This window comes from Megalobrama amblycephala, linkage group LG22 (genome assembly GCF_018812025.1).
Source record: "Megalobrama amblycephala isolate DHTTF-2021 linkage group LG22, ASM1881202v1, whole genome shotgun sequence".
Taxonomy (NCBI): domain Eukaryota; kingdom Metazoa; phylum Chordata; class Actinopteri; order Cypriniformes; family Xenocyprididae; genus Megalobrama; species Megalobrama amblycephala.
The window spans coordinates 13,977,240-13,989,704 of NC_063065.1; the positions used below are offsets into that span (position 1 = coordinate 13,977,240).

At 35.9% G+C, this 12,465-nt stretch overlaps 1 protein-coding gene across 7 annotated transcripts in view; it reads left to right on the plus strand.

Annotated features, from left to right (window-relative positions):
* Nucleotides 1-12,465, plus strand: part of map3k15 (mitogen-activated protein kinase kinase kinase 15) — a 43,487-nt gene that overhangs the window by 24,322 nt on the left and 6,700 nt on the right. For all 7 annotated transcript variants that reach the window (XM_048174258.1, XM_048174257.1, XM_048174259.1 and 4 more), the window contains 5 exons: nucleotides 493-670; nucleotides 7,517-7,691; nucleotides 7,770-7,955; nucleotides 9,413-9,518; nucleotides 10,454-10,685. In XM_048174258.1, the coding sequence (XP_048030215.1) occupies nucleotides 493-670; nucleotides 7,517-7,691; nucleotides 7,770-7,955; nucleotides 9,413-9,518; nucleotides 10,454-10,685 (877 nt within the window). The remainder of the gene's footprint in view (nucleotides 1-492; nucleotides 671-7,516; nucleotides 7,692-7,769; nucleotides 7,956-9,412; nucleotides 9,519-10,453; nucleotides 10,686-12,465) is intronic.

Sequence of the window (12,465 nt, forward strand, 5' to 3'; positions counted from 1 at the left end):
TCAGTTCAATTCAATTTGGATTGTCAGTCAATTTTTTTTAATCCAGCTAATTGCAGTTAATCTCACATATTTGCTGATTTAAAAACCTTAATGAAAAAATGTGGAAGATGAGTTAATTATTGAACGGGCATTACAAAACGTGACTTTAGACATGAATAAATTATGTTCATTAGGTATTTATATAGAGGTATTTATATTCTATTATTGGCCTTGAGGCATGATTATTTGTTAATTTTTGCGTTAGTGTTTTAAAATTTAATAACAGTATAATAAACATGTTAAATTGACAGCCCTAATAAAGTGTTTAGTTTTAAAATTTATTAAAAATATAACACGACTTAATTATTTATTTTTCATATTTATGAAAAGGTTTAAACTTCAGGGTGGGGGGAAAAAATCAATGGTGATAAACTCTGGTCTGACTGAATTAGTTCATATATGTGTGTGTTTTTATATACGTAACCGTGTGTGTTTGTGTTTTACTCCATTTAGACTACATCCGCAGTGTTTCGTTACCAGTACAGCTGCAGACGGAGGCCACGGGGAGCAGCAGCAGTGAACCGGGCTCTGTGTCTCCAGACTGCGACTCCAAACAAGATGTGTTTTTCGAGAAGAAAAAACGCTCTAGCTCCGAGAACCTCATCAAACCGCCCAGCTCAAACTTCCTCAGGTGAGCTCAGAAGATTCCTCGCCAGAGCACTGAGGTGAATGTAGAGCTAATAAGGGTCCGAAAACCGGTCTAGACGAGTTTAGGTCATGCATTGATCAGCAATAGCTGTAGTTGCTCAAGTGTGTATATGTATGAGATTATGTGAGCGCTGGATTAGCGTCTGGAATGTTAATGACGTGACTGTGTTTACGGAGCCTGAGTATCCGCGACCGCTTCAGCTCTCAGCCCAACAGTAAATCAACTTCCTGTGCGTGAAGCGCTGAGGCCTGTCCTGACAGATAGTCGACTCCTTGGAAACACTGTTTAATTAACACGGAGGAATGAGGAGACAGGTGTGCTGGGCTGCGGTTTCTGGGCAGGTGTATGTATGTTTGTCTAATGAGATAATGCCTTTTACAACAGGTGCTCTCTGGTTGCTCATAAAATAATCCCATGAACACTTTACTGACTACTACTTCACCTCGGTTTCAGCTCACACAATAAATCACAGTGCTGCCACACATTAACCACATTTCCTCTTTTCTCTAACAAGAAAACGTTGTTAATCACCACTTCAGATAACATGAAAAGATAACATTTACTTTTCAGATAAATTAACTGTTTTACACCATTAAATTCACAGTTAATTCATTTTAAAGCTCAAAAAGTATGAGATCACCTATCAGCAAAACACTGTTTATAAAAAGAAAATAAATGTTTTCTGTCCTTAATTTAATTAATTACATTTAAATATTTATTTATTTATTTATTTATTTAATTAATTTATTTTTGATAACATTTATAAAACATTTTAAAATTCAAGATTTGAGATTCATTTTTTTAATGGTAAAAATCATGAGATTTAAATTATTTTAATTTTTTGATAGCCCTGCCTTAAAGGGTTAGTTCACCCAAAAATGAAAATTACCCCATAATTTACTCACCCTCAATCCATCCTAGGTGTATATGACTATCTTCTTTCAACCAAACACAACTGGAGTTTTATTAAAAAAATATCCTGGCTCTTTCAAGCTTTATAATGGGAGTGAATGATACCCTAGATTTGAAGCCTAAAAAAGCACATCCATCCATCATAAAAGTAATCCATACGGCTCTAGGGGGTTAATAAAAGCCTTCTGAAGTCAAGCGATGTGTTTTTGTAAGAAAAATATCTATCCGCCCTGATGGATAGATCCGTTTAGATCCGCTGTGACGGACAACAAAGTTGAGTACAGTTATCCCTCAAGCATGAGGAAGATCTATTTAGATCCACCCTGATGGATAGATCCGTTTAGATCAAGGTTAAAATCGTTAACGAAAACGAACGAAAAAACGAAAACTAGGTGGGGAAAAAACATTGTCGTTAACTGAAATAAAATAAAAACGAGGCATTACAAAAAAACGATAACTAACTAAAACTGCAATGTGTGTTTGGCAAAACTAACTTAAAATAAAATAAAATTATAGATTAAATGTCCTTAGTTTTCGTCTTTATCAATGTCTTTCATAGAGCAAATAACGTTCAGCTGCATTTCCTTTCCCTGCGTCTCTCACATACACGCGCGCGCGCGCACACACACACACAGCCCCTCCCGTCAGTGCACGCCGCGTCTCCATGAGAACGAGTGTTCGACTTTGAAAGCAAGTTCGCTAAAGGTTGGTATCTCGTGAACACCTTTACACAAACACACATTAAAAAGTGTTATAAAAATATTTTTAATTCTGAATATAACTTTGTCAGCGTGTTAATGTCGACGCGAGAAGCGATTGCTACTGCAGCAAGTTAACTAGTCGCAAGTTTGAGGTAAAATGCACTTGGGTTGTCGATGTCAAAACACTATATAAGCTGTGATTCAAATATTAAATAATGTAATTTGTTTACTCTTACACTGAATGTTTGCTGCTTCAATCCAAATGTGTTTGCATAGTTCACCCAAAATGAAAATTACTGTGAGAAAAAAAATCAAGTTTACAGAGTTTTAGTGTCACTGAAGGTAAACCTGCGTTGCTCATGGTGGTTAACGTTACCTCTCTTAACGTGCTCTTGCTGAATGGCAAGGATTGCATTATGGACTATTGTACCTTTTGTATGTTTTCATTTTTTTTAACTGTATTTTATTTTTTATAACGAAGCTGCAATGTCACATTTCCGCTGCTTTGTTGTGTGTGCGTGAGGCGCGGGCGCGATCAAACAAGCTGTCTTTGCAGGGGACTTGCCTCATCGTCATGGCAACGGTTCGTAGTCAGGTCAGATTGGGTCAGAGTTGGTTGCCGTTTGTTGGATGCTCAGACTACCAAACTAACGCCGATTAAACATGTTCAGTCTGGTGAAAACCGACTCAGACCAACGCCGGGTATCAGGGTTATCACACCGATCCAACAAACTCCAACAGACGAGTTTGTTGGCGTTTGTCGGTGCGGTGTGAATTGGCCTTTACACTGAATGTTTGCTGCTTCAATCCAGACAAGTAGGCTTTTGTAAATTTAGTAACTGTTATAGGGTGTGAAAATTGTACAGCTGTGGTATTTGTATAGGGTGTGAATTCTGTATAGAAGATGTGTAGATTTTTGGTAGATTTTTTGGCAATTTTCTGAAGGTGTCACACACACACTAAAAAAATTGAAAAGCTGTATTTAAAGGTTTTTTTTTTTTTTTTTTTTTTTTGTTATTTGTCATGTTCTTTTGTCAGATTGAGCTCCCTGACAATCTGACAGAAATGTCTTGTTGTGGCTTAAAAATGGGTTGAATACATGCGGTTCATGTATGTCTTCTTTAGTCTGTTGGCTCTTTAGGTTTTTTACTGGCACACGTCACTTACACATTTTGCACTTACTGCGGAGTGTTGAGACTGTTTACATATTTGTGCCCATATGTACATTTTATGTACTGGTTTTATTTTTGAATGAATATTTTCTAAAATTGCATGATGTTTTTGTTGAGTTATTATTACACAATACTTTTTCTGACCTTTTTGAATCTTGCCCCTGACAAATAACCCAAATTACAAAAAAAGACTAAAACTAACACTAAAACTAATAAAAACTAAACTAATACTAAGCATTTTCAAAAAATAAAAACTAAACTAAACTAGCAAACCCACTTTAAAAACTAATCAAAACTAAACTGAATTTGAAAACAAAAAGTCAAAACGAAATAAAAATAAAAACTAATGAAAAATGCAAAACTATAATAACCTTGGTTTAGATCCGCTCTGACGGACAACAAAGTTGAGTACAGTTATCCCTCAAGCATGAGGAAGATTTACTTAGATCCGCCCTGATGGATAGATCCGTTTAGATCCGCTGTGACGGACAGCCGAGTTGAGTACAGTTATCCCTAAAGCATGAGGATGATCTATTTAGATCCGCCCTGATGGATAGATCCGTTTAGATCCACTCTGACAGACAACAAAGTTGAGTTCAGTTATCCCTCAAGCATGAGGAAGATCTATTTAGATCCACCCTGATGGATAGATCCGTTTAGATCCGCTCTGACAGACAACAAAGTTGAGTTCAGTTATCCCTCAAGCATGAGGAAGATCTATTTAGATCCGCCCTGATGGATAGATCCGTTTAGATCCGCTCTGACAGACAACAAAGTTGAGTACAGTTATCCCTCAAGCATGAGGAAGATCTATTTAGATCCACCCTGATGGATAGATCCGTTTAGATCCACTCTGACATACAACAGTGTTGAGTACAGTTATCCCTCAAGCATGAGGAAGATCTATTTAGATCCACCCTGATGGATAGATCCGTTTAGGCAAGGCAAGGCAAGGCAATTTTATTTGTATAGCACATTTCATACACAATGGTAATTCAAAGTGCTTTACATAAAAAAGAATAATAAAAATAGAACATAAGGAATAGAAATAACAGTAAAAACAGAGAATTTTGCTATCTGGATGGAAGAGCTAGGAAGTCTCAGAGAGTTTGTTGTTGTTGTTGTTGTTGTTGTCCATCAAAGTGGATCTAAATGGATCTATCCATCAGAGCGGATCAGAATGGATCTTCCTCACACGACAGGACTGCTACCTATTAAGGCACTTCAAACTAATAAACACAGTTTCAATCTCCCCTTTTGCCAAGACACCTCAAACTGCACCACACAGCCCTAATCCCCCTTCCGGAGATATCTTATCTGTGCAACGCAGTTCAAATTTCCCCTTTGGAAATTTCCCCCTTTGGAAAGTGTCCTGACTGTAATCCAGAGATATCTTAACCTTGCACTACAGCTTAAATTTCCCCATGGTTTGTCCCCTTATCCAAATTTACCAAATTTTAACCTAATCACTTTCCTCCTAATTCTCCCAGCTCTTTCAACCAGACAGCAATATTTAAAATGCATTAAAAATCAGAATAACAAGATGATACATAAAAGATATAAAATACATTAAAAATGAAAATAAAAACAGGAAAAGGAATTAAAAGAATAAAAAGATAATACGTATAAAATAAAGTGCAAACAGTTCGGACATAGCACAGTGCTCAATCAGCAAATGCATAGATAAAAAGATGTGTTTTGAGTCTGGATTTGAATGTGGCTACTGTTGGAGCACACCTGATCTCTTCTGGAAGCTGGTTCCAGCTGCGGCTGGTGTAACAGCTAAAAGCAGACTCTCCTTGCTTTGAGTGAACCCTTGGTATTTCTAAATGACTTGATTCTGATGATCTGAGTGATCTGTTAGGTTTATATTCTATGAGCATATCTGCAATGTATTGAGGTCCTAGACCATTGAGTGATTTATAAACAAGTAACAGTACTTTAAAATCAATTCTAAATGCAACTGGAAGCCAGTGCAAGGACCTGAGGACTGGTGTGATGTGTTCATGTTTTCGGGTTCTACTCAGAATCCTGGCAGCAGCGTTCTGTACGAGCTGCAGCTGTCTTATGGTCTTTTTGGGAAGACCAGTGAGGAGCCCATTACAATAATCCACCCGGCTGGTGATGAAAGCATGAACAAGTTTCTCTAAGTCTTGACTGGAGACAAAGCATCTAATTCTTGCAATATTTTTGAGATGATAATATGCTGATTTAGTTATTGTCTTTACATGGCTAATGAAACTCAGGTCTGACTCCAAAATCACACCAAGATTCCTGACTTGATTTTTAGTTGTTTGACCCCTAGAGTGAAGGTACATGTTCACTTTGAGAAATTCATCTTTGTTTCCAAACGCAATGATTTCAGTTTTGTCTTTGTTTAACTGAAGGAAGTTTAGACACATCCAATTTTTAATTTCATCAATGCATTGGCACAGGGAGTCAATGGGGCTGTAGTCGTTAGGTGATAGGGCTAGATCCGCTCTGACGGACAACCCGAGTTGAGTACAGTTATCCCTCAAGCATGAGGAAGATTTACTTAGAACCGCCCTGATGGATAGATCCGTTTAGATCCGCTGTGACGGACAGCCGAGTTGAGTACAGTTATCCCTCAAGCATGAGGATGATCTATTTAGATCCACCCTGATGGATAGATCCGTTTAGATCCGCTCTGACGGACAACAAAGTTGAGTACAGTTATCCCTCAAGCATGAGGAAGATCTATTTAGATCCGCCCTGATGGATAGATCCATTTAGATCCACTCTGACGGACAACCGAGTTGAGTACAGTTATCCCTTAAGCATGAGGATGATCTATTTAGATCCACCTCTGATGGATAGATCCGTTTAGATCCACTCTGACAGACAACAAAGTTGAGTACAGTTATCCCTCAAGCATGAGGAAGATCTATTTAGATCCACCCTGATGGATAGATCCGTTTAGATCCACTCTGACAGACAACAAAGTTGAGTACAGTTATCCCTCAAGCATGAGGATGATCTATTTAGATCCACCCTGATGGATAGATCCGTTTAGATCCGCTCTGACGGACAACCAAGTTGAGTGCAGTTATCCCTCAAGCATGAGGATGATCTATTTAGATCCACCCTGATGGATAGATCCGTTTAGATCCGCTCTGACGGACAACCGAGTTGAGTACAGTTATCCCTCAAGCATGAGGAAGATTCACTTAGATCCGCCCTGATGGATAGATTCGTTTAGATCCGCTCTGACGGACAACAAAGTTGAGTACAGTTATCCCTCAAGCATGAGGAAGATCTATTTAGATCCGCCCTGATGGATAGATCCGTTTAGATCCACTCTGACGGACGCATAACCTGATATTGCTGAATTCAGCATGTTCCTGGGTCAACATTTTTGTTGATCCTGGAACAACATTCAAATCAACCAATCAGATTTGAGGGGCACATTTATAGATTATGTCAAGTTTAGGCTTAAAATCATGAATTGGTGCTTCTACATCAGTGTTATTCATCTATCATTTCCCTGTGATTTTTGGGATAACTTATGGGTAGAGTTAGGTTTAGGGGTAGGAATAGGGTTAAGACAAAAATTTTCAGACTGGAATGTTGTTCCAGGTTCAACAAAATATGTTGACCCAGGAATGCATCTAACTCAACAAAATCAGGATGTGCCTGAAGGACAACAGAGTTGAGTACAGGTGTCCCTCATGCATGAGGAAGATCTATTTAGATCCACCCTGATGGATAGATCCGTTTAGATCCGCTCTGACGGACAACAAAGTTGAGTACAGTTATCGCTCCAGCATGAGGAAGATTCATTTAGATCTGCCCTGATGGATAGATCCATTTAGATCCGCTGACGAACAACAGAGTTGAGTACAGTTATCCCTCCAGCATGAGGAAGATTCATTTAGATCCGCCCTAATGGGTATTTTTAAAAATAGTTTTATATAATTAAAATAATATAAATATTTTTATATAATTTTTAAAATATTTTGAAATAGAAGGCTACCTGGATCCATATGTTGTCACTGAATCAGTGTTAAATGTGTGTAATTCAGTGTTCCAGATGAGAGTCCGACAGCAGAAGACCGCAGCTCTCCAGCCTCCTCTGAGAACAGCGACTCCGGCCTCTTCCTGCTGAAGAAAGACAGTGAAAGACGCGCCATACTCTACAAGGTCCTCAATGAGGACCAGGATAAAGTGACCTCCAACCTCATGGAGAACCACATTCAGGTGTGTATCTGTGTATTTGTGTCTGTGTGTGTGTGTTAGTGTGAATCATGCAGTGATTATTGTGTCCTTGTCGTTTAGGGTCAGGAGGAGCTGAAGTTGTCAGTGGACCACATCAAACAGATCATCTGCATCTTACGGGACTTTATACGTTGCCCTGAGCGACGCGTCATGGCAACCACCATATCCAAACTCAAATTGGACCTGGACTTTGACAGCACGTCAATCAACCAGATCCAACTTGTTCTGTTTGGATTCCAGGATTCTGTGAGTCGACTGCAGTATAAATAGCATCATTTTGTAATGCTGCTACAGTATATACAATCTCAGTGTCCTTCCTAGGGATGATACATAATTGGTAAAAATCCTATTTAATACTCAAGCAATATTTTGATGCTCTTGTTTTCACCAATGGTGAAATTTCAGTGTTCCATAATCGCACAGCAGATAGCTGTACATCAAACATCAAGTATGTTGTGATTCACTGCTATTTTCTAACTTTGCTCAGTATTTAGCCGAGTATTTGCTCAGTATTTTATTTTATTGTGATCTTACTTAATATAGAACAGTATTAGGCTTTGTACTATGAATTTTTTATTTAAAAAAAAAGGATTTAGCTGAATTTAAAGCTAAATTATTGAAGAAAAAACTTTAAGACAGATGTCAGACATTCACTACTGTTCAAAGTTTGGGTTGAGTAAGATGTTATTTTGAAAGAAATTAATACTTTTATTCCAGAAGGGCACACTAAATTGATCAAGTGACAGTAAAGACATTAATAATGTTAAAATGTTTGATGTTTGAACTCTCTATTCATCAAAGTTTCCACAAAAATATTAAGCAGCAAAAGTTTTTAACATTGATAATAATCAGAAATGTTTCTTTAGCAGCAAATCAGCATATTAGAATGATTTAGGAAGAATCATGTGACACTGAAGACTGGAGTAATGATGTTGAAATTCAGTTTGGCCTTCACAGAAATAAATAATATTTTAAAATATATTAATATACAAAACATTCATTTAAAATTGTAATAATATTTCACAATATTATACAACATTTTGCTGTAATAAATGCAGCCTTGGTAAGCAAGAGATTTTGAAAACATTAAAAACTCTGACCAACCCAAAACTTTTTAATGGTAGTGTATATTACATCCCTTTTTTAATTAATTATTTTTAATTTTAGTGAATTATTATTATTATTATTATTATTATTATTATTATTTAAATAATTTGAATAACTTTTATAATATTTTTTTAAGCTCTGAATATTTTTGTTTAGTTGATTTTATTCAAATTTAATTAATTTTACTGAGCTGTCTTCAGTTTTTTTTTTATACCCATATGACATTTATTTTGATATATATTCCCTGTTGTATTTTACTTTATGTATTATATTATATTGTGTCTTTTAGTTTATTTTATTGTCAAATCTTGGGGAAAGCTTCTATAAAGCAAGAATGTCTAGTTATGTCCTGTTCCATAAATGATATATGATTTTAATCCACCTTGTTGGGGGACCAAAGACATTCTTGTTTTCTCTACAGTAGTTTCTCTACATTCTCATTTTACATCTTGGATCATATGTTGCTTCAAAGGGTAGATAAGAGTGTGAATCTTGTTCATGCCTCATGTTTGTGTGGCCTCAGTGTCTCCCCCTTGTGTTTGCTTTGAGTAGGATGACATTAATATCCATCTTTCCTCATTGTGTATTCCTCTCAGGTGAATAAAGTTTTGAGGAACCACCACATTAAACCCCACTGGATGTTTGCCATGGACAACATCATCAGACGGGCTGTGCAGGCAGCGGTTACCATTTTAATTCCAGGTGTGTGATTGAGAGACATAGAAGGAAAAACAAAAACCAGGGGCCATTTGTTCAAAAGTAATCGCATTTCGACTATTGGATTGGATCAAATCTTAAAAAATGGGTTGTTCAAGGAAAAAAAGGATTCTGAAATCAGATACGATCACAAAATCCAATCTTGGTTTTGATCTGGATGAAATCAGTTTGTGTTGTTCAAAACTTTTTAGTAAGATTGGTCTGGATTATACTGATCTCATGAGTAGGGTGGACTTCAGGAACAAAAATGTAATAAAACTTTAAAATTGGTCTAAAATACAACATTTGTATCATGTAATATACATACGCACACACACATTTTTTTATTTTGCTGTTGATTAGTTTAACTATTAAAGTAATACATTTGAAGTAGACATTAGGCTACATATTTAGTCTTTCATTAACCTACTGCAAAGTAAAAAAAGAGATTTTGGTGCCAATAATGCCCAAACAGGTGTAAATATCAAACAAAAATATTATATTTAATTTAAAGTGTTTTTTTTTTTTTTATCACTGTTTGTAAACTACATTGGCACAATCATAAGGGATGAATCAATCAAAAGTTCTTTGCAAGCGAATACAATGTTTCTCAGGTAAATCTTTTCTGAGAGAATGCAAATGCATTAATTTTTTTTTTTTTCCCTTCATCTCATTTTTTTTTCCATCACCATGTCCCTTTAGGGGCTCCATAGAGAACTAGTAATCCAGATTTTGTAATCTGAAAAGGTGTGTATCTGGATCAGGGTGATCCAATCCAAATTTGCTTAGAAAAACCAGCACAATAGTAAGATGGATTACCTGATCTTGGATATGGGACTTCCAAATGTGGGATTTCCAAATCATTCTGATCCAGATTAAACCTTTTGAACAACTGGCCCCAAAGGATTAAGATCTTTTTCAACAGTCTTTCTCTCTTCTAGAGTTGCAGACACATTTCGGGCCTGCATCGGAAAGTGAGGGCGCAGATAAAGATGCAGATGAAGTAGATGAAGAGGATGATGGAGAGTTTGGATCAGTGGCACGCACGACGCAGGAAGATCAAGCCCTCACATCTGGAGTCAGCACCCTGAGTTCAGTCATATCCCATGAGGCTCAGCGGCCACAGCACCCGCTGGGAGCCCAGCTGGGACGCCTCAAACAGGAAACTAGCAGGTACAAATCACAGTTCCTTTATAAAACACTCAATATCATTCTGATGAAAGCAGTTAAATGTAAAAATAGATTTTTGCCATCTGTTCCAATATGAGTGGATTGAAAAAAAAAATACTCAAAATATAACTAAAATAAAAAAATACTCATCATAAATATTTCTTCTTGGCTATGGATCATTATTTTACTACCACATATACACTGCCATTTAAAAGTTTGGGGTCAGTAAGATTTTTTTTTTTTTTTAAATAAAGGAAATCTGGATTCTTTGATGATCAAAAGAACACCATTTATTTGAAATAGAAATCTTTTGTAAAATTATATATTTACTGTCACTTTTGATCAAGCTAATGCATCCTTGCTGAATAAAAGTATTAATTTCTTTATATAAAAAAAAAAAATTGAATGGTAGTGTATTTTATATATTCCAAAATATATTTTTGAGGTTTTTTGCAATAAATTCCATTATTATAGACAAATTAATTATTATATACTTGTTTTTCCTTTCATATTTGTGAAAAACAGTACAGATCATCGTGTTCCTTGCATTTTATACAACATAAGAGTCTCCAGTTTTACTTTTGAGTGTAGAGCTTGATGGTTTTATGCACGTTGTTTTTTTTTCCTGTATAAGCTTGTTTCTGCCATGAAATAAAAAATAAAAAAGGTAATTGCAACGTTTTGTCTCACAATTCTGAAGATTCTCAGAATTGTGAGATATAAACTCAATTTTGAGTTATAAAGTCAGAATTGCATGACAAAGTCAGAATTGCATGACAAAGTCAGAATTGTGATATGAAGTCAGAACTGCCAGTTATAAAGTCAGAATTGTGAGTTATAAAGTCAGGATTGTGAGTTATAAAGTCAGAATTGTGAGATATGAAAGTCGAATTATTTGAGATATGAAAGTCGAATTGTGAGATATGAAGTCAGAATTGCATGACAAAGTCAGAATTGCATGATATAAAGTCAGAATTGTGATATGAAGTCAGAATTGTGATATGAAGTCAGAATTGCCAGTTATAAAGTCAGAATTGTGTGATATAAAGTCAGAATTGCAAGTTATAAAGTCAGAATTGCGAGTTATAAAGTCAGAATTGCAAGTTATAAAGTCAGAATTGCCAGTTATAAAGTCAGAATTGTGAGATATGAAGTCAGAATTGCCAGTTATAAAGTCAGAATTGTGTGATATAAAGTCAGAATTGTGAGATTTAAAGTCAGAACTGTGTGATATAAAGTCAGAATTGTGAGATTTAAAGTCAGAACTGTGTGATATAAAGTCAGAATTGCATGAGATATGAAAGTCGAATTGTGAAATATAAAGTTAGAATTGCATGACAAAGTCAGAATTGCATGAGATATGAAAGTCGAATTGTGAGATATAGTCAGAATTGTGAGATATAAAGTCAGATTTGTGAGATATGAAAGTCAGAATTGCATGACAAAGTCAGAATTGCATGAGATATGAAAGTCGAATTGTGAGATATAAAGTCAGAATTGCATGAGATATGAAAGTCGAATTGTGAGATATAAAGTCAGAATTGTGAGATATAAAGTCAGAATTGCATGAGATATGAAAGTCGAATTGTGAGATATAAAGTCAGAATTGCATGAGATATGAAAGTCGAATTGTGAGATATAAAGTCAGAATTGCATGAGATATGAAAGTCGAATTGTGAGATATAAAGTCAGAATTGTGAGATATAAAGTCAGAATTGCATGAGATATGAAAGTCGAATTGTGAGATATAAAGTCAGAATTGTGAGATATAAAGTCAGAATTG